Source organism: Sapajus apella, unplaced genomic scaffold (genome assembly GCF_009761245.1).
Source record: "Sapajus apella isolate SASKATOON/1434 unplaced genomic scaffold, GSC_monkey_1.0 scaffold36, whole genome shotgun sequence".
Classification (NCBI taxonomy): Eukaryota; Metazoa; Chordata; class Mammalia; order Primates; family Cebidae; genus Sapajus; species Sapajus apella.
In genome coordinates, this window is record NW_022436976.1 from 32,726,758 (window position 1) to 32,748,316 (window position 21,559).

Sequence of the window (21,559 nt, forward strand, 5' to 3'; positions counted from 1 at the left end):
TATTGGCTTAGACCAGGGTAGTGGTGGTGACAGAGGAGGATAAGATGTGTTGATGGGTTAAACTGTGGAATGTAAGAGAAAAAAGGTGGCCACAGATGACTTCAAGGTTTTCGGACCAAGGAACCACTAGGACACAGGAACAGTTTACCAAGAATGGAAAAAGAACAGGAAGAGTACACACTTAGAGGGGAGAAGAAGAAAGATCAGGAGTTTAGTTTCTCATTTTTGCGATACCTATTAGGTGTCCAAGTAAACTTGTCAGTTAAGCAGCTGGACATACACCTTGTAGTTCAGTGGCTGGGTCCACGCTAAAGACAAAGTCATCATTGCAGAAACTGTTTTAAAGCATGGGACTAGGTAAGATCCCCAAGGAGTTAAGCAAATAGAACTGAGCCTTGGAACACTCCAATGTTTAGAAATTTGAAGACAGAAAGAAGCCAGAAAGAGAGGCCAGTAGGTAGGAGGAGGAGCAGCCAGTAGGTAAGGAAAACGTGTAAGTGTAATAACACGAGGGCTGGGAATTAACCACTGAATTTAGTAATGTGGTGGTCACTGGTGACCTTGACAGGAACAGTCGGGGGATAGTGATGAGAACAAAAGCTGACTAAAGTGGGTTCAAGAAAGATTTGAATGAAAATAACTGGCAGGAGTGAGTATAGACAGATTTTCCAAGGCCACTAGCCATGCACTGGACCATGTGCCTGACAGGTTAATTAAGAGAGAATTCCCTTAATCTTCGTACCAACCTTATGAAAGATGCCATTTATTATTAAGCCCATTTACAGAAGGGAAAACCCAGTCTCAGGAAAGTTAAATAACGTGTTCAAGGTCAGAATATGTGAATGGCATGGATGGACTACAACCCAAGTTTGCATAATTCCAAAGACTAACACTGGCAACTCTGTGATGGAGCCTCTAAATCCTTTGGAGGAGGTGGCTTTGACCTGTTCCTGTTCCCTGGAATCCACTAGTTCTTTAACATTAAAAGCCAGGCCTTTTTGGGAACAGCAAAGCAGACTCCCATTTTCCCAGCTGACAGCCTTCGTAAACTTGTCGATGCTCCTAGAAATGAAATCATTCCCAAACTAACCTGAGTTGGGAAGCACTGATCCTTTGCCATTCTTCACATCCACCACCCAGGTGGCCTCTTTACCCCCAGGGCCATCTTTCACCTTGAAGGCAAAAATACCACCGATTTTCTTCACAAACTCTTCCCCTTCCTGGAAAGAAAAATAACACTGGAAGTTACATTAAGTACATTTCTCTGGCTTTCTCCTCAAGCAAATTAATGTTTAAATGGAAACATGATATGATCATCTGGGCCAGGGAGCAGTCCCCAAGGTCCCTTACGATCTTTTACCCAGAAAAGTCTGAAAGGCAACCAGGCAACAACTCCGACATCTGCCAAGTCTTTTATTAAAAATGGTTTTTTAAGCCAGGCATGGTGGCTTATGCCTATAATCTCAGCACTTTGGGAGGCAGAAGTGGGAGGATCACTTGAGCCCAAGAGTTGGAAACCAGCCTGGGCAACATAGTGAGACCTGCTCTCTACTAAAAATAAAAAAAAAATAGCTAGGCATGGTGGTGCATGCCTGTGGTCCCACCTACTCAGGAGGCTGAGATGGGAGGATCACTTGAGCCCAGGAGTTCAAGGTTATGGTGAGCTATGATCATGCCACTGCACTCCAGCCTGGGCAACAAAGCAAGACCTTGTCTCAAAAAAACCAAAAAGGGCTTTTTAGATAAAACTGGTAGAAGGGAAGGAGGGATGGGGCAGCATTTTCTGCCAAAATAGCCCTCATATGTTTTCAATAATTTGGGAAAGATTCACTCTGGCCTCTAAATGTAGAGATAACCAACCTGCCCTTCACGCGTGCACGCGCACGAGTGTAACATACATATAAGCATATAAAGGGTATATATATATAAAATATATATGAACATATAAATTATATATTTTCTGAGACAGGGTCTCACTCTGTCACCCAGGCTGGAGTGCAGTGGCACAATCAGGGCTCACTGCAGCGTTGATCTCTAGTGCTCAAGCAATCCTTATACCTCAGCCTCTCTCAAGTAGCTGGGACTATAAGCATGTGCCACCACAACTGGCTTAGTGTATTTGTGTGTGTGTGGACAGGATCTCCCTATGTTGCCCAGGCTGGTCTCAAAGCGATCCTCCTGCCTCAGCCTCCCTAAGTGCTGGGATACAAGGGTTAGCCACTACGCCTAGCCTTTCATATGTTTTTGGTTCCTCACAATCAGAACTTAAAGACAAGTGGTTCTGAAATCAAGGCCTTCTGTTATTGTTGTTCTTCAACCCATTTTCTCTATCGGTATAAAGAATCATATGAGTAATATACCATCCATCACTTGCTTTTGGATATTGGGAAAAGAAGCTGGCCTAAACACAGAAGAAAAAAAAAATGTAGACCTATATCTCTGCAAAGGGGTTTCCCTTCTCCTTCCCTTCCTCTTTTTTTTTCCAGGCTTCATTCCCAGTCTTTCCTTACTGAAGCATTTATTGAGCCAAACACTCTTACAGGCACCAAGGATATAGAAATAGGAGTCAGAAAAGTGAATAACAACAATACACTATGATCACTATGACAATACACTGGATCAAGGGAAACACAGGGGACTGCAGGAGCGCAGAGGAGCAGCTAAGCCAGCTGGCAGGGTGAATAATGAAAGGATGACAACAACCTCACACACCTTGTTTAAAAAAAAACAACAACATAATTTTATTTAAAAAATTTTTTAGAGGCCGGGCGCAGTGGCTCACGCCTGTAATCCCAGCACTTTGGGAGGCCGAGGTGGGTGGATCACGAGGTCAAGAGATCGAGACCATCCTGGTCAACATGGTGAAACCCTGTCTCTACTAAAAATACAAAAAATTAGCTGGGCATGGTGGTGCGTGCCCGTAATCCCAGCTACTCAGGAGGCTGAGGCAGGAGAATTGCCTGAACCCAGGAGGCGGAGGTTGCGGTGAGCCGAGATCACGCCATTGCACTCCAGCCTGGGTAACATGAGTGAAACTCTGTCTCAAAAAAAAAAAAAAAAAAAATTTTTTAGAATAGGAACATTTATTTCACTATGGAAAAATTAGAAAATATAATAAGCAAGAGGAAGAAAATATAAATCATTCATATATATATGTATTTTGAGACCAAGTCTTACTCTGTCACCCAGGCTGGAGTGCAGTGGTGCCATCTTGGCTCACTGCAACCTCTGCCTCCTGGGTTCAAGCGATTTTCCTGCCTCAGCCTCCCAGGTAGCTGGGACTATAGCACGCACCACCATGCCTGGTTAATTTTTTGTATTTTTAGTAGAGACGGGGTTTCACCATGTTGACCATGCTGGTCTTGAACTCCTGACATCCAGTGATCCCCTGCCTCAGCCTCCCAAAGTGCTAGGATTACAGGCGTGAGGCACCACATCCAGCCAAAATCATTCATAATTTTACTCAAAGAAAATAATTTTTGGTATATATATGCAGAGAAATAATATGAGTTTTATACCAAAAACAAGAAAATCTTTCTGTAAACAGAAAAAGTAGGTTACAAAATATAATCTCATTAAGGATATATATATATATATATGTATATATGTGTGTGTGTGTGTGTGTGTGTGTGTATCTCTCTTTTAAATGGGATCTGTTTAAACAGATTTTATATATATATATATATGTCTTAAATGGGATGTTTAATTATATTAAACAGAAAAAGCAGATTAAAAAACGAGGCCGGGCGCAGTGGCTCACGCCTGTAATCCCAGCACTTTGGGAGGCCGAGGCGGGTGGATCACGAGGTCAAGAGATCGAGACCATCCTGGTCAACATGGTGAAACCCCGTCTCTACTAAAACTACAAAACATTAGCTGGGCATGGTGGCACGTGCCTGTAATCCCGGCTACTCAGGAGGCTGAGACAGGAGAATTGCCTGAACCCAGGAGGCGGAGGTTGCGGTGAGCCGAGATCGCGCCATTGCACTCCAGCCTGGGTAACAAGAGCGAAACTCCGTCTCCAAAAAAAATAAATAAAATAAAATAAAAAACGATGATCCCACTTAAGAGATACATATATATAAGATTTATATATATGTATATGCTATATACATTTTATATATATATATTCAGAAAGGTCTAATAACTTGCCTAGGTTTGTAGAAGTACAAGAGAAAAAATTCAAACCTATTTTGACTCCTAGATTTGGAGTTCTTAATTAGCAAAGTTTAATTCTAGGGATTTACCCTTAAATAAACGAGGCTCTGTAAAAATATTTAGATATAGAGCTGGGTGCAGTGGCTCACGCCTATAATCCCAGCACTTTAGGAGGCCAAGTCGGGCAGATCACGAGGTCAGGAGTTTAAGACTACGCCTGACCAACATGGTGAAACCCCATCTCTACTAAAAATACAAAAATTAGGCTGGCGTGGTGGCGGGTGCCTGTAATCCCATCTACTCGGGAGGCTGAGACAGGAGAATCACTTGAACCTAGGAGGCAAAGGCACAGTGAGCCGAGATCATGAGCAAAACTCTATCTCAAAAAAAAAAAAAAAAAGAAAAAGAAATTTGGATATGAGAATGTTATTCACAGCATTGTGATAAGGGCCAGAAATTTGCATAAGCCTGAATAACAATTAACAGGGTACTCATTAAATAAAATATGGTATATATATGCTATATATAAAGCTTATATATATATATATATATTAAATGGGATCATATTGTTTTATAATCTACTTTTTCTGTTTAATATAATTATCCTAATTACTGTGTCACCAACATTCTACATAATTTTAAATGGTCACATATATAGTCCTTAATTGTAAAAGTATACCATATTTTATTTAACCAATACCCTGTTGATTGTTATCAACAATTTAGCCAGGTTATTAGACCTTTCTGAATCTCAGTTTTCTTATGTTAAATGGGAATAAAACAGTAACTACCCTCACAGAGCTGAAGGAGAACTATGTAAATACCCACAACACACAGAGTACTCAATGTTAGTATTTTGTTGTTGTTGTTTTATTCTATGATCTAGCTGCTATTTTTGTGCCAATATTATAGCTTTATAATATACTTTACTCTTTGACACAGCAAATCTCAATTATAATTCCTCTCTTCCAAATATTCTTGGTTATTTTTGGATTTTTTTGACACATTTTCCTTTATATGTACATCATAATCACTTAGTTCTTCTCCCAAAATGTTGTTGGAGTTGGATGCAGTTACATAAAATATACAGATCTGTTTGGGGAGAGGTAATATCTTTACAATATTAAGCCTTCCCATCCATGAATATGGTATATCTTCACCTTTTCTTTAATATCCTTTGTGAAAATATTGTCCTTTTTTTCCAACATAGACTTTTGTACAGTTCTTGCTAAGTTTATTCTTAGGTATTTTATATTGTTTTTGTTAGTAATACATATTTCCATTAAATTTTATGGCAAGGCCATTGCAAATATATAGAAAATATACGAATCTTTTACTATTTATTTTGGAACTGGCTACCTGTTGAGTTCTCTTTAATTTCTAATAGCTTTTATTTCCTTTCTTCTTTATTGTAGCCTTACATGTCTGCAATAATTTATACACAAAATTCTTCATTTTGGTATCATAATGTTAATTATTTTAAGAAAGACTTAAGTGTTTACAATGTTCAGACACTGTCATAAGTACCTGAAACACTCAAATAATTACTGCCCCTGAGGAACTTACATAAACTGACATTAGATACTAACCTCTGTTTCTACATATGCAGAGAGCCTGGCCTAAGTTTATTATTTCTTCTTGTTGTGTTTTGTTTTATAACAGCATGAGATACAATTTACATCCCATAAAATTCACTCTTTTAAATTATTCAATTCAGTGATTGTTTTAGTATATTCAAGGCTGTGCAGCCAAAACCACTCTCTAATTTCAGAGCATTCTCATTAAGCCCAAAAGAAACTCATATCGGTTGGCAGTCATTCCCTGTCTTCTCTACCCCCCAGCACCTGGCAACACTAATCTACTTCCTGTCTCTATAGATTTGCTTATTCCAGACATTTCATATAAATGAAATCATGCAATATATGGTCTTTTGTGATTGCTTCTTTCACTTAGCATGATGTTTTCAAGGTTTATCCACATTCACACATACATCATCGGTCCTTCAATCCTTTTTTTTTTTTTTTTTTTTTGAGACGGAGTCTCACTCTGTCACCCAGGCTGAAGTGCAGTAGCATGTCTCGACTCTCTGCAACCTCCTCCTCCCAGGTTCAAGTGATTCTCCTGCCTCCCAAGTAGCTGGGACTACAGGCACAAACCATGCGCCAAAAAAAGTACTAAAATTTTTCGTATTTTTAGTAGAGATAAGGTTTTACCATGTTGGCAGGCTGACCTCCAACTCCTGACCTCAAGTGATCTGCCCATTACAGGGATGAGCCACCATGTCCAGCCTCCTTCAATCCTTTGTATAGCTAAAAAATATTCCATTGTATGGATGTAACATACTTTGTTTATGTACTCAGCAGTTGATGGTTGTTTCCATTTTGCCTATTATGAATAATACTGCTATAGACATTTGTGTACAAGATTTTGCATGAACATAGGCTCTAACTTCTCTTGGTTACATATCTAGAAGTGGAATTGCTAGGTCATAAGGTGATGTTTAATTTTTTAAGGCACCCCCCGAAGTGGCTACATCATGTCACAATCCTACCAGCAATTAATGAGGGTTTCCAGTTTTTCTACATCCTCACAAACAATTGTCTTTTTTTATTTTGGTCAACCTACTGGGTGTGTCAACCTTTTCTTCTTTTTTTTTTTGAGATGGAGTTTTGCTGTCTCCCAGACTAGAGTGCTGTGATGCGATCTCAGCTCACTGCAACATCTGCCTCTGGGGTTCAAGAAATTCTCCTGCCTCAGCCTCCCAAGTAGCTGGGATTAAAGGCACACACTACCATGCCCAGCTAATTTTTTTGTATTTTTGGTAGAGATGGGGTTTCACCATGTTGGCCAGGCTGGTCTCGAACTCCTGGCCTCAAGTGATCCACCCACCTCAGCCTCCCAAAATGCTTGGGATTACAGGCGTGAGCCACCATGCCCTGCTTGGGTGTGTCAACCTTTTTCTTATATATAGGTATACCCCCTGAGCCTACCTGGAATCTTGGACATGGGTCTTAGGACAAAATACTTGTTTTGTCCTAAAATATTTAGTCAGGGACTACCTATCTCAATAGTCACGGAGGCATCTCTTACTTACAGGTATCCTAAAATTAACTACCAATCTTTTCTAGTTAAACCAAGAAGCCAAAATTACTGTCAGGCTTTTCTTTAAGTCAAAAAGAAATTCTCTTATGTTGACTTCCCTCAAAAGAGCTCACTTAAATTAATGTAAGTTAACTGTAGAAAAAAATTACTAACAACAATACTAATATTTTGAGAGGCTTTCAAGTTTTTAATATTTTTATATATATAATTTCTTTAATCTTCACAGAACTATACAAATAGTTGGACAGACACTAATATTAGCTCATTAAGCAGAAAAAGCAATTGAGGGTCATAAAGATTAAGAATGCTTCTCCTCTATACTGCTGCCAGGTAGTCCACCTAACACTAACATATCTGTCTGTCATTCTCAGTCTTCAACTTCTTAGTGACTCCCCACAGCCAACAGGATGAAGTCTGTCTTTACATATTATCCAAGAGTCTTCATGATCTGAAAGATATTTGTCTATTCTTATCTCCAGCCACTTTCTCTTCCTCTTCATCTTTATGTTCCAACAATACTGAGCATGTTGAATTCCATGAACTTATGTGCCAAGTGCTTGGACGCCTCCATGCCTTTACTCCTGCCCCATCCTAGGACAATCACTTCTTCCAATTCTCCACTCCCACCCTGACCTCATCATTCAAGTCTCACCTCACATGCTAACTCTTTTGGGAAGGAGTCTCTATCTCCACCATACTTTGATGTCCCTCTGCACATAAACCCATGTTACTTTTTTTTTTCTGGAAATAATTTTCCACATCTCTGTGTTCCCGAAGGGGCAGGGACATATGACTAGTGGGTAGTACAACCAGAACTCAATCCTAGGTTGCTTTAATCCCAAATTCAATGCCATTTCCACTTGACCATACCACAGTGAAACTGTACGTCACATCAACATTTCTAAACTTTAGCCGATGACAGTGGAGCTGTATTTGCCACCAAAAAATGAATTAAAATAAAGTTCAGTCTTCTTCACATTCCTTAAAATCTTTTATCTCTCAAGTTTCTATGGAAATAATCTATGAGAAGCGGTTAATAACATTAGTGTGCTAGGCCATCTGAGAGGTAGGCTTCCTCTAGGGCCAGTGGTCCATGAATGACTATTTCCAGCTATATCTATGCCATCTGCTTGCACAATGCCTCATGAATAGAGCTATGTGCAGACACCAACAAATTACAGCAGGAAAACACCAGCAAACATTTAGAAATTCTACCTGCACACTTGAAGAGAAATTCCTATAACCTTACTACTTATACTTCTACCTCCTTAAAATAGAGAATAATTTGCACTTGCTGTTACTTTTCAGAAACAACTGATCCTCTTACAGAATCACATCCCTTCGACAATAAAACAATTTCAATTGAAGTGGGAGTGAGAGAGGGTAAGGAAACTGATGAGAGAGAGTTAAAAGGGAAAATAAAATACAATTGTGAAACTGGAGATCATTAGTATTAAGAAAGTTCTGAGTGCCTCCTTACTTGAAGAAAAGTACTTCTTTCTGAGTAGGCAAAAGGTTAAGGAGTAGGTCCTGTGGCAAACTTAATAGGGACAAAAAATTAAGACAGAATTCAAAGAAGGGCAATGGAGAATTGCTAACAAAGACAGAAGGGGAAATAAAATCTTTTGCTAGGCTGCCTTTAGTAATACAGAAAATGCATGAATTGACAAAAGATTCCAAGACTTTTACTTTCTAGTGCTGCAAACACTTAGGAAACTGACAATCGTGGGAAGGAGAAAAAAACAAGGGAACAAGGTTAGTAGGGAGGTTAGGAAGAAAAGAATTAAAATGGAGCAAGAGGCATACATTTGCAAAGCTAAAAGAATACTGTAAAATAAACACCACACTACTTTGTTAATCCCAGTAATGAAGTAAGTAGTCAATGACTGATATGCTGCCATACCTCACGCTTCATAGTAGATAATCTCTACATTAATTTATTTGATTTTTTTTTTAGATGGAATAGGGTTGAAATAAATGAAGTAACTTGTCAGACACAACTATCCTATGTGTTCTGCAGGAATATATTGGCAGCATTTTAAAAAACCAGAGCTTTTCAGCTAAGAATTTATAGAGTGCAACTTCATTTTATAGGAATACATGTAATGAAAAAAAAATTCAAGAAACAATGAGAAATTTTTTCCTACTAGGTTAGCAAAGACTTTTTATTTATTCATTTATTTTTATTTTTAATTTTTGAGGTGGAGTCTCACTCTGTCACCCAGGCTGGAGTGCAGTGGTGCAGTCTCAGCTCACTGCAACCTCCACCTCCCAGGTTTAAGAGATTCTCCTGCCTCAGACTCCCTAGTAGCTGAGACTACAAGCATGCACCACCACGCCTGGCAAATTCTTGTATTTTTAGTAGATACAGGGTTTTGCTATGTTGGCAAGTTTGGTCTTGAACTCCTGACATCAAGGGATCCACCCACCTCAGCCTCCCAAAACTGTGGGATTACAGGTGTGAGCCACCATGCCCAGCCCAAAGGTTTTTAAAAAACTAGCCAACACAGTATCAGAGGTGTAAAGAAAACATAGTTACTCTCCAACATAGCAAGACCCCATCTTTACAAAAATAAAAATAAATTTTTTTTAATGAAAAAAGAGTCACTCTCATGAATTGATAATGTTTGTAAATTAGTACCCTCTTTCTGGTGGGTAGTTTGGCAATATGCATCAACATGCAAAATGCATATATCCAACCACCCAACAATTTTCCTCCTTTATGTATATTAAATTGATCATAGTTTAAATATTTAAAGATTGAGTGCAAAAGGAAATTTAGCTCAGCACTGTTTTACTTGAAAATGTTAAATAGGGCCGGGTGCGGTGGCTCAAGCCTGTAATCCTAGCACTTTGGGAGGCCTAGGCGGGTGGATCACGAGGTCAAGAGATCAAGACCATCCTGGTCAACACGGTGAAACCCCGTCTCTACTAAAAATACAAAAAATTAGCTGGGCATGGTGGCGCGTGCCTGTAATCTCAGCTACTCAGGAGGCTGAGGCAGGAGAATTGCCTGAAGCCAGGAGGCGGAGGTTGCGGTGAGCCGAGATCGCGCCATTGCACTCCAGCCTGGGTAACAAGAGCGAAACTCCGTCCCAAAAAAAAAAGAAAATGTTAAATAAACCTGATATTCATCATAGGAGGCTACTTAAACTAAGACAAATACATATGAATGCATACTATGTATTAAAAATGAGGGTAAGAATTTAGATTTATGGCCATGGAACACACTGTCAAAAGAAAAACATAGGTTATAAAACAGGTAGCCCCATGCACATGCATCCCAAGATGGCTGCAGGACAGGTCTGCAGCTTCTGGGCCAATGCCTGGCCCTGCTCTCCCTCAGGACAGTTGCAGAGTATAATGAAAGTCCTGGAAATGTTGGGTCCTTTGACAAGACACATCAGTTATATCACCTGTATTCTCATCCACAGTGCAATCATCTCAGATGTTAAAAGTCCTCTGCTCTACAATAATGGTTATGAGATAAGCACAACATTTGCCTTTCATACCATGGCTCTACCGTGAGTGAAATACAGTTTAAACTTTCTATTTATTTCGGCCCACTTTGATCACCTTAATAGATGAGTAATTTGCATTGTGACTGTGGCTGTAAACATGCCTGGTATGGTCTCAAATCTATAATCAATTATGAAATACATCTGGGCAGAGATTCACGCTTGTAATCCCAATACTTTGGGAGGCCAATGTAGAAGGATCACTTGAGCCCAGGGGCTCAAAGCTGCAGTGAGCCGAGATCATGCCACTGTACTCCATTCTGGGTGACAGAGTGAGATTGTTTCAAAAAAGAAAGAAAGAAATTCCAAGATGCTTCTAAGTTTAAAACAATGAAATAAATATATATTTTGCCTGAAGAGAATAACTCTCTTACTGGAGAGTTATTGTTAGATTGCCTTAGTATGGTTATTACCTATCAAGAACTAATTACTGTACATAAAAATAGATCTGCATATACAGTATAATAAAAAACAACAGGTATTGTGGCCAGGCATGATGGTTCATGCCTGTAATCCTAGCACTTTGGGAGGCCAAAGCAGCCAGATCACTTGAGTTCAGGAGTTCAAGACCAACCTGGCCAACATGGTGAAACCCCATCTCTAATAAAAATACAAAAATTAGCCTGGTATGGTGGTGGGCCCCTGTTATCCCAGCTACTCAGGAGGCTGAGGCAGGAGAATCACTTGAACCTGGGAGGTGAAGGTTGCAGTGACCTAAGATCATACCACTGCACTCCAGCCTGGGTGACAGGGCAAGACCCTGTCTCAAAACAGTTATTATACGACACTAGGTTAAAACTGTAAGTTAATATACACAGAGAGAGATGTCTGAAAGAATGTGAATCACTGTTAACATTTCAGTAAAGTCTAAGTGATAGAATTTGGGGAGATTTTAAACTTTAAAAGATTAAAACAAAAGTATAGTATAAAATGATACTATACAGAAATACATATTTCTGTATAGTATAAATTTTTTAAACTAGCATCATTCTTAAAACAAAAAAATTTTTAATTAAGAAATCAAACACAATTTCTTTTTACAAAGAATTTTGAAATATGTACAAAAAAAGCTAATTTTAAATATTATTCTTTTGAATGATTTTAAGTAAAATCTTTTTAATTCAAAAAAAAAACAACAAAATAAATTAGAATCCCTTTACGTTTGAACTTTGCCCATGACTGAATAACTTTCTGACAAAGAGGACCTAGAAAAGAGTGACAATTTAAACAGTATTTATCATAGTTCTTTAGCTCAAATCTGGAGATTTATACATTTCTGCAATGCATTCCTTTTAGAATTATAAGGAAGCCTTAACAGACACTCAGAAATCTAACTACACTCAATATTGACAACATGATATAAATTTGCAATTTATACCACCTTGTGGCAAGGCCTGAAACCTGTCTGCTTCCTCTAGCCTCAGGGTCCTTCCTGGCAATATTTTACATAAATCTTACCTCTTCAAGTTTCTTCTCAATCTCCTTAAAGACAAGATTTGCCTTAAATCCATCACTTGCAGAGCTGGTTGGAGCAGCTTCAATTTGATGAGTTCTAAAAGAACTAGGGGAAATAATTTGTTTCAATTCATGGAGTCACATAGGTACTAGGTTTTTCAACATTTATAAAACAGTTATTTTCAAAATTTTCAAAAACCCTAAGAACAGAGATTTGGAAATCTTATCCAAGAGAAATATTTAGTAAGCAAGTAAGCATATAAAACAATTAAGCTCTTCTTCCATTTTTTCAATAAATAATCAGCTCGTTAGGAACTAGAAATTTTTCTTGAAAATATAATAATCCAAAGAAGCTACCCTCATGAATCTTACATACTAGTGGAGAAGACAATTGAGAAACAAAAAATAAATAAATAATATAGTTAGCAGGGCACAGTGGCTCATATCTGTAATCCTAGCACTTTGGGAGGCCAAGGCAGGCAGATTGCTTCAGCTCAGGAATTTGAGACCAGCCTGGGCAACATGGCAAAACCCCATCTCTACAAGAAATACAAAAATTAGCCAGGTGTGGTGGCGGGTGCCCGTAGTCCCAGCTATTCCGGAGGCTGAGGTGGAAGGATCACTTGAGCCTGGGTGATGGAGCCAGACCCTGTTTCTAAATAAATAAATAAAGTCATTTATTCACTCTATTATGGTGGCATGCATCTGTAGTCCTAGCTACTCAGGAGACTAAACGGGAAGGATAGCCTGAGCCCAGGTGACAGAGGCTGCAGTGAGCTCTGATCACACCATTGCACTCCACTCTGGGTGACCGAGTGAGGCTCTGTCCAAAAAAAAAAAACAGTGCAGCAGTTGTTCAATAAGCATCTATCTTTTTTACCCCTCTCCTTTCATGTATGTCTCCCTGAAGCCCTACAAGCCATTTCTCCTTCCTCTTTCTCTTTTCCTTCTATCATTTCATACCTTTTTTTTCCTCTCCCATAGGGACTCTGTCGCCCAGGCTGAGTGCAGTGGTGCAATCACAGCTTACTGTAAGCTGGAACTCCTGGGCTCAGGCAATCTTGCTTCAGCCTCCCGAGTAAGCTGGGACTATAATAGGTGCATGCCATCATATCCAGCTAATTTGTTAAAATTTTTGTAGAGACAGGGGCCTTGTTATGTTGCCCAGGCTGGTCTCAAACTCCTAGGCTCACTCGATCCTCCCTACATTGGCCGCCCAAAGTGCTGAGATTACAGATGTGAGCCACCATGCCTGGCCTCATTTCATAAATATTTAATGACTTCTTGCTACATGCCAAGGAAGACATTTCAAAACACTGAGGATATAATGGTGAATAGATCAGACCCAGTCCCTGCACTCACTGAGTTTATATTCTTCCAGTGGAGGAGAAAAAGAAGTAAACACAAAATAACTGCAAACTGTAGCAAGTATTATGAAACAGAGGAGTAGGGTGACTATAATTTACTATATATTTACATTTCTAAATAGCAAAAGGAGAATAATTCAAATGTTTCTAGAATAAAGAAAAGACAAATATTTAAGGTGATGGATATCCCAAGTACACTGATTTGATCTTCACAGATTATATGATGTATTAAATTATTACTTGTACCCTGAGACTATGTACATCAGTTATGCATGATTAAAAAATAATGTTAAAGCCGGGCGCGGTGGCTCAAGCCTGTAATCCCAGCACTTTGGGAGGCCGAGGCGGGTGGATCACGAGGTCAAGAGATCGAGACCATCCTGGTCAACATGGTGAAACCCCGTCTCTACTAAAAATACAAAAAATTAGCTGGGCATGGTGGCACGTGCCTGTAATCCCAGCTACTCAGGAGGCTGAGGCAGGAGAATTGCCTGAACCCAGGAGGCAGAGGTTGCGGTGAGCCGAGATCGCGCCATTGCACTCCAGCCTGGGTATCAAGAGCGAAACTCCGTCTCAAAAAAACAAAAAAAAATAATGTTAAAGAGGAACCTACTTCACGACAGTCAAGGAATGATCCCTAAGACCTTATTAAAGGAGGAAAGGAGCTAGCCATTTAAAGAGGAAACTGCAAAGATCCTGAGGGAGAAAGGAGCTTGGTATGTTAAAAGAAAGTAAAATAAAACCAAAGTCTCTATAACACAGTAGGTGTGGGGAGAGTGACATGAAATGAAATTGGAGAAATAGGCAGGGTAAACGATGATGCAGGCAGGCCAAAGTAGGGAATTTGGAAATCCACAGAAATGATAACAGGGAAGTGAAATTGTTTGATTTGTGATTATTCTTACAACAGTGTGCAGAATTAACGAGGATGGAGAGAGGAGCAAGAGGTGTGGGCACTAGTTAGGAGGCCGTTGGAATAGTCCAGATAGGAGGTAATGGTGGCCTGGACTACAGAGGCAGTCTGCCAGTAGAGATGGAGAGGGAACAGATTCAAAATAGAAATAGAATCTACAAGCCTTGCTGTGGGAGTGAGGGAGATATGAAGAGGAAAGGGCAAGGATTACCCAGGCATTTGGCCTGAATAACTGGGTGATGGAAATGCCATTACTAGGACAAAGAGGAATGTGGTGGGAATAGAGGGGATCCAAGTTCTGTTTTAGGCACATTAAGTATAACATTTTGTAAAATAAGAAAGCCACTGGATATGAGAGTCTGGAGTTCAGCGGAGAGGTCCGGCTGGAGATAAAATGGAGTAATCATTAGCACAGTGAAAGCATTTAAATCCCTGGGCAGGGCCTGTAAGAGAATTATAAAGAAACAAGAGAGCACAGGGCAATGCCCTTTAGACCTCCATCACTCACAGATCAGGGACAGAAGGGAAAGCAGCAGCCAGTGATGCAAGAGGAAAACCAGAAGAGCATGGTGTCACAGGAGCCAGGAGCAAGATTCCAGGATGGAGGAGCAAACTGTCAAATGCTGTCACAAGGCCAAGTACCCACTAGATGTGGCACATGGAGAGTACAGGTGACCTGACCTTGACAAAGCAGTTTTAAGTGGAGGGTGAAGTCAGATTATAGTGAATTGAAGAGTGAATAGGAGAAGGAAATAGACACAGCATGGCTCTTTTGAGACACTAGCTTTAGGGGAACAGTAAAATGAGGTGGTCTCTGGAGATGAATGTGGTGGTATCAAGGAAGAGTTGTGGGGGCTTTCTTGGAGCGGGGGGATAAAAATGACATCTTTACTTTGACTAATCTCTTAAAGAAATGTCGCCTTTCCAGCCAGGCATGGTGGCTCATGCCTGTAATCCCAGCACTTTGGAAAGCTGGGGCAGCTGAAGTCAGGAGTTCAAGAACACTCTGGTCAACACAGTGAAACCCTGTCTCTACTAAAAATACAAAAATTAGCCAGGCATGGTGGTGGGCACCTGTAATCCCAGCTACTTGGGAGTCTGAGGCAGAAGGATTCGCTCGAACCCAGAAGACAGAGGTTGCAGTGAGCAGAGATCATGCTACTGCACTCAAGCCTGGGCGACAGAGCAAGACTGTCTCAAAAAAAAAGGAATGGAACGGAACAGAATGGAGGAAGGAAGGAAGGGAGGGAGGGAAATGTAATGTAACATTTCCTTCCGGATGTGGGCAACCTCTGTCTCCCAGGTTCAAGCGAAATCTTGTGGCCTGTGACAGGATGAAGAGACTCAAGCGAAGAAAGAGGATCAGATGGGTGCAATTCTAGTGTAATGGGTCTGAAGGTCTTGGGATGGAAGTTGAGGAAGTTTGGGTTTAATGGCTTCCATTTCTCAACAATGTATTAGGCAAAGAAATCAGCAGAGAGTAAGGGTGAAAGGGAGGGTGTGGAGAGTCTAAATTGAAAAGTGAGCCTACTAGAAGAATCATAATAATATATAAACAAGGAATGGAACCTTAGCTCCAGCAAGCTGACTCTGTAGTCCTCAGAGCACAGAACGATCCCTGGGTCCAGAATATCTCTATCTTAGCAAACTCCATTTCCCCCTTCAAGACCCAGTCCTTTCAGGAAACTCCTCTTCTGTGAAACCCTACTAAATGTTAACGGCTTAAAAGCAGATACCCTACCTTTTCTTAAAAAAAAAAAAAATCTTTGTATTGCCAGTTCCCATCACATTATAGGCATTTAGTGAATAGTGACTGAATGCAACTGAAGTTACACTGAATTCTCCCTTGCCTAACTCCTAATTCCTTCCTGAGCAGAGTTATCTATGGTACACTATAGCTTCTCGGTCAAAAGTCTGAATATGTGACCTGAAATCAAGTAGCCACAGCTAGTTCTCCACAAGCCAATTTCATTTCATTGGTCCAACATTTCAGTTACTTTTTTTTTTTTTTTTGAGACAGAATCTTGCTCCGGTCACCAGGCGCCAGGCTGGAGTGCAGTGGCACGATCTCGGCTCACTGCAACCTCTACCTCCCAGGTTCAAGCAATTCTCCTGCCTCAGCCTCCCGAGTAGCTGGGACTACAAGCGCGTGTCACCATGCCCAGCTAATTTTGTATTTTTAGTAGAGACGGGGTTTCACCATGTTGGCCAGGATGGTCTCAATCTCTTGACCTCATGATCCGCCTGCCTCGGCCTCCCAAAGTGCTGGGATTACAGGCATGAGCCACTGTGTCCAGCCTGTTTCAGTTACTTTTAATCATCACGGTGCCCTTCTCCAAACTTGCCAGGTCTTGCATGTTCCCAAAGGTCACAGATGTGTCTTTTATCTTGCTTGTTTTGAAAAGCTCATGAAGTTAGTGATTAACCAACTTTCTATCCAGATTAAGATAAAAGTTAATATGTAAAGTTTTATCAATGTTTTCTGAAAACCCCTCTTTTCTTGAAATTTATTTGATATGTTCCCTGCTCTAAGAAAACAATATGCCAACTTAAACTCAGAAAGAGAATATTCACATTCACAAAAGGACATTCCTCATGATTTCTTTACATACAAAGTTCTTTTATCAGAAACTAAATTCCAGTTGGTTTTATTTTTTTTTTTAATTTGGTTTGGATAGGTTTCCTAGAATAAATCTAGTATTTAAATATTGAAAGGAACCCTCAAGATAAAACCAGCAAATATCCTACTCAGCATATGAATTTCCTCCATGATTCCTGAAAATTTTCATTCTGAGTCTAAAACAGGCTATGCTACAACAATATCAAAGACTGACTGCACAGAATAGCCAGGAAAACAGAAGCATCGGACTCAGAACTTGATTCCTACCACTCAAGACCCTCTCTCCTTAGATAAATTGTTTTAACTCTGATCATCAATCTTACCTATAAACAGAAATACCTAGGTATGGGGCTTTTATGAGGATTAAACAAAGAAGCACATGTGAAACACCTAGTGTGGTCCTGGCACATACCAGGCTCTCAAAAAGTGATTGTGAAAGAACTCTTACAACTCAATAATTAAAATACAAAGACCCCAATTTTAAAATGCCAAAGGATCTCAACAGGCTTTCCTCCAAAGAAGATAGGCACATAGCCAATAAGCACAAGAAAAGATGCTGATCATCAACAGCCATCAGGGAAAGGTAAAGCACAATGGGATACCACTTCACAAGCACTAACATGGCTAAAACAAAAAAGATAGATAAGAAGTAATGACAGGATGTGGAGAAATTGGAACCTTTATACAATGGAATATGATTCAGCCATAAAAAGGAAGGAAGTACTAATATATGCTACAGCATGGATGAATCTTGACAACATTATGCTAAATGAAAGAAGCCAGCCACGAAAGGCCACATAGTATATGATTTCATTTATACACAATGTCCATAACAGGCAAATCCATAGAGACAGAAAGTAGGTCAGTGTTTGCCAGAGACTTCAAGAAGGAGGAACTACTAATGAGTACACACTTTCTCTCGAGGTGATGAAAATTTTCTAAGATTAATTGTGGTAATGACTGCACGACTTTGTGATATACTAAAAACCACTGAATGTACACTTAAAATGGGTGAACTGTAGACATATGAATTACATCTTAATAAAGTTATTTGAAATGGTTCTTAAAAAGTGGTTGATGAGGCTGGGCATGGTGGCTTATGCCTGTAATCCCAGCACTTTGGGAGGCCAAGGCAGGTGGATCACATGAGGCCAGGAATTCAAGACCAGCCTGGACAACATGGTAAAACCCCATCTCTACTAAAAATACCAAAATTAGCTGGGCCTGGGCCTGGGCCTGGTGGCCTATGACTGTAGTCCCAGCTACTCAAGGGGCTAAGGCACAAGAATCACTTGAACCCAGGAGGCAGAGGTTGTAATGAGGTGAGATCACAGCACTGCACTCCCGCCTGGGCAACAGGGTAAGATTCTATCTTAAAAAAAAAAAGGCTGAGCTCAGTGGCTCACACCTGTAATCCCAGCACTTTGGGAGGCCGAGATGGACAGAGCACCTTAGGTCAGGAGTTCGAGACCAGCCTGGCCAACATAGGAAACTCCATCTCTACTAAAAATACAAAAATTAGCCAGCTAGGCATGGTCGTGCATGCCTGTAGTCCCAGCTACTAAGGAGGCTTAGGCAGGAAAATCACTTAAACCCCAGAGTCAGAGGCTGCAGTGAGCCAAGATAGCACCACTGCACTCTAGCCTGGGCAACAGAGCGAGACACTAACTCAAAACACAAAAGTGGTTGATGGCCAGGCATGGTGGCTCATGCCTGTCATCTCAGCACATTGGGAGGCTAAGGCAGGTGGGTCACTTGAGCCCAAGAATTCAAGGTCAACCTGGGCAACATGGCAAAACCCCACCTCTACAAAAAAATTAGCTGGGCATGACGGCATGTGCCTGTGGTCCCAACTACTCAGGATGCTGAGGTGGGAAGATTACCTGAGCCTGGGGAGGTCGAGGCTGTGGTAAGCCATAACATCACTGCAATCCAACCTGGATGACAGAGTGAGACTCTGTCTAAAAAAAGTGGTTGCTTTCTTAGTATTTGGGAAGAATATAAAGTCCTGCATTATAATCAAACCTTCATCTCTAAAACTAATATTTAACCAGTAATCACCTTGTTCTGATTGGAGACAGTTGTGCCGTACACATAAGTTTCAGGGAATATCAAGTTTATTTGTAATCAGCTACTCCCCATGACATGACCTCCAAGCAGGCACATGGTTCCATCACATAGAGAAATACAGCCCAGAGAGTTGAGTTGGAAAACAAACAAAGAAACCTCACAGATTATGGTGGGAGATATAATAAGATCCTCTTTGGCCAAGCTGTGGGCTTCAATGAGTTGGGTATGTTCCCCATTCTGTACTAAAAATTTAAGTTCATTTTTTTCCAAATCCTAGGTAATATTTATAATTAATAAATAAAACCATTTTCAGGCTGGGCACAGTGGCTCACACCTGTAATCCCAGCACTACAGGAGGCCAAGGTGGTCAGATTGCTTGACTCCAGGAATTTGAGACCAGCCTGGGCAACATAGGGAAACCCTGTCTCTATAAAATTAAATTAAATTAAACTAAAATAAACCTTTTTTTTTTTTTTTTTTTTTTAGACAGAGCCTTGCTCTGTCAACCCAGGCTGGAGTGCAGTGGCACAATTTCAGCTCACTGCAACCTCCGCCTCCCAGGTTCAGTGATTCTCCTGCCTTAGCCTCCCAACTAGCTGGGATTACATGCACTGCCATATCCGGCTAGTTTTTGTATTTTTAGTAGAAACAAAGTTTCATCATGTTGGTCAGGCTGGTCTCAAACTCCTGACTTTGTAATCTGCCCACCTCGGCCTCTCAAAGTGCTGGATTACAGGCATGAGCCAACGCACCCGGCCGATAAAACCATTTTTGACCTTTACCGGTGATAAGGCTAGAGAAATAGGAAAGAAGAAAGGAAAATGCACTGGGAAATAAAAAACCAACAGTTTATTGAGCAACTCCAATGTGTGGCATATATTTTTAAATTGTTATTTTCTGATCCTTAAAGTACATATCTTCAATATTTTCTAAATAAAGAAAAGGCTAAATTAATATTTTCAAAGCAGGTAGTGTGATCAAAAAGTTGATAGGTGCTCTTCTCACTGATCAAACCTGTCTCTGATGGCTGGGCATGGTGGCTTATGTCTGTAATTCCAGCACTTTGGGAGGCAAAGCGGGCGGATCACTTGAGTTCAGGAGTTTGAGACCAGCCAGGATAACATGGCAAAACTCCATCTCTACTAAAAATACAAAAATTAGCCAGGCATGGTGGCACGTGCCTGTAATCCCAGCTACTCAGGAGGCTGAGGCACAAGAATCGCATGAACCAACGAGGCAGAGGTTGCAATGAGCCAAAATAGCACCACTGCATTCCAGCCTGGGTGACAGAGCGAGACTCCATGTAAAAATTAAAAAAAAAAAAGAAAGAAAACCTGTCTCTGGTAATTCTAGTCTATAAAATTTAAAAAGATGTCACATACAAGTGACATTTATCTAGTTTTATAAATTGCTAATTCTAACTGCTAACAAACTGGTGGCTACATGAGTATGGAAACAGATATACATCACATTTAAGATTATCGTGTGTATTTCTTAAATATCCATTTTGAAACAAAACTAAAGTAATGCTTATGTGTGTCTACCATGCCTGCTGAAAAGGCCTAGAAGTAATAATAACAAGCACACAGCTAGCAGCCATTTGTGGTTTCCATAGACCATTCTCTGCTAAAAGGAATCAGGACTCAGAGAAATGACTGATCCTTGGGCTGAGGCATAGAAAGCACAGGATGAGCCTGGAATCTCTTCTTCGGCCAGAAAGTAAGGTACTACTAAGAGGACAAATGAATCAACTTGATCAGTTTCCACTGGCCAAATCAGGGCCACTGTGAACATCAAAATACTTGATACCACTTTACTATAACCCAGTGAATACAATAAAAATTCATGAGTTTGTATGTATGTGTGTATGTGTATGTATATATAACTATACATGAATAAATTTTGAAATGGAAGACAAGGGAAAGCTCTTCTTTACAGAAATAATGCCAGTTAATAAGTATAGAAAACATGATATCATCTCAAAGTATCTTGCCACAAATTACTTATTAACTACAAAGAAAAGAATAGCAACTTTTCTGGCTGGGCGCGGTGGCTCACGCCTGGAATCCCAGCACTTTGAGAGGCAAGGCAGGCGGATCACAAGGTCAGGAGTTCAAGACCAGCCTGGCCAACGTTTTGAAACCCTGTCTCTACTAAAAATACAAAACTTAGTTGAGCATGGTGGCAGGTGCCTATAGTCCCAGCTACTCAGGAGGCTGAGGCAGGAGAGTCGCTTGAACCCAGGAGTAAGAGGTTGCAGTGGGCTGAGATCGTGCCACTGCACTCCAGCCTGGGCAACAGAGCAAGACTCCATCTCAAAAAAAAAAAAAAAAAAATAGCAACTTTTCAGAGGAAA

The 21,559-nt window shown here is 40.4% G+C and overlaps 1 protein-coding gene across 4 annotated transcripts in view; it reads right to left on the reverse strand.

Moving 5' to 3' along the window:
- The window catches only part of SCP2 (sterol carrier protein 2), a 105,740-nt gene that overhangs the window by 11,385 nt on the left and 72,796 nt on the right, over positions 1 to 21,559 (reverse strand). For 2 of the 4 annotated variants that reach the window (XM_032296977.1, XM_032296980.1), the window contains 2 exons: positions 12,237 to 12,339; positions 1,091 to 1,220 (listed from right to left, as the gene is read on the reverse strand). In XM_032296977.1, coding sequence (XP_032152868.1) covers positions 1,091 to 1,220; positions 12,237 to 12,339 — 233 coding nt within the window. The remainder of the gene's footprint in view (positions 1 to 1,090; positions 1,221 to 12,236; positions 12,340 to 21,559) is intronic. The other 2 variants (XM_032296978.1, XM_032296981.1) reach the window with 2 other exon arrangements.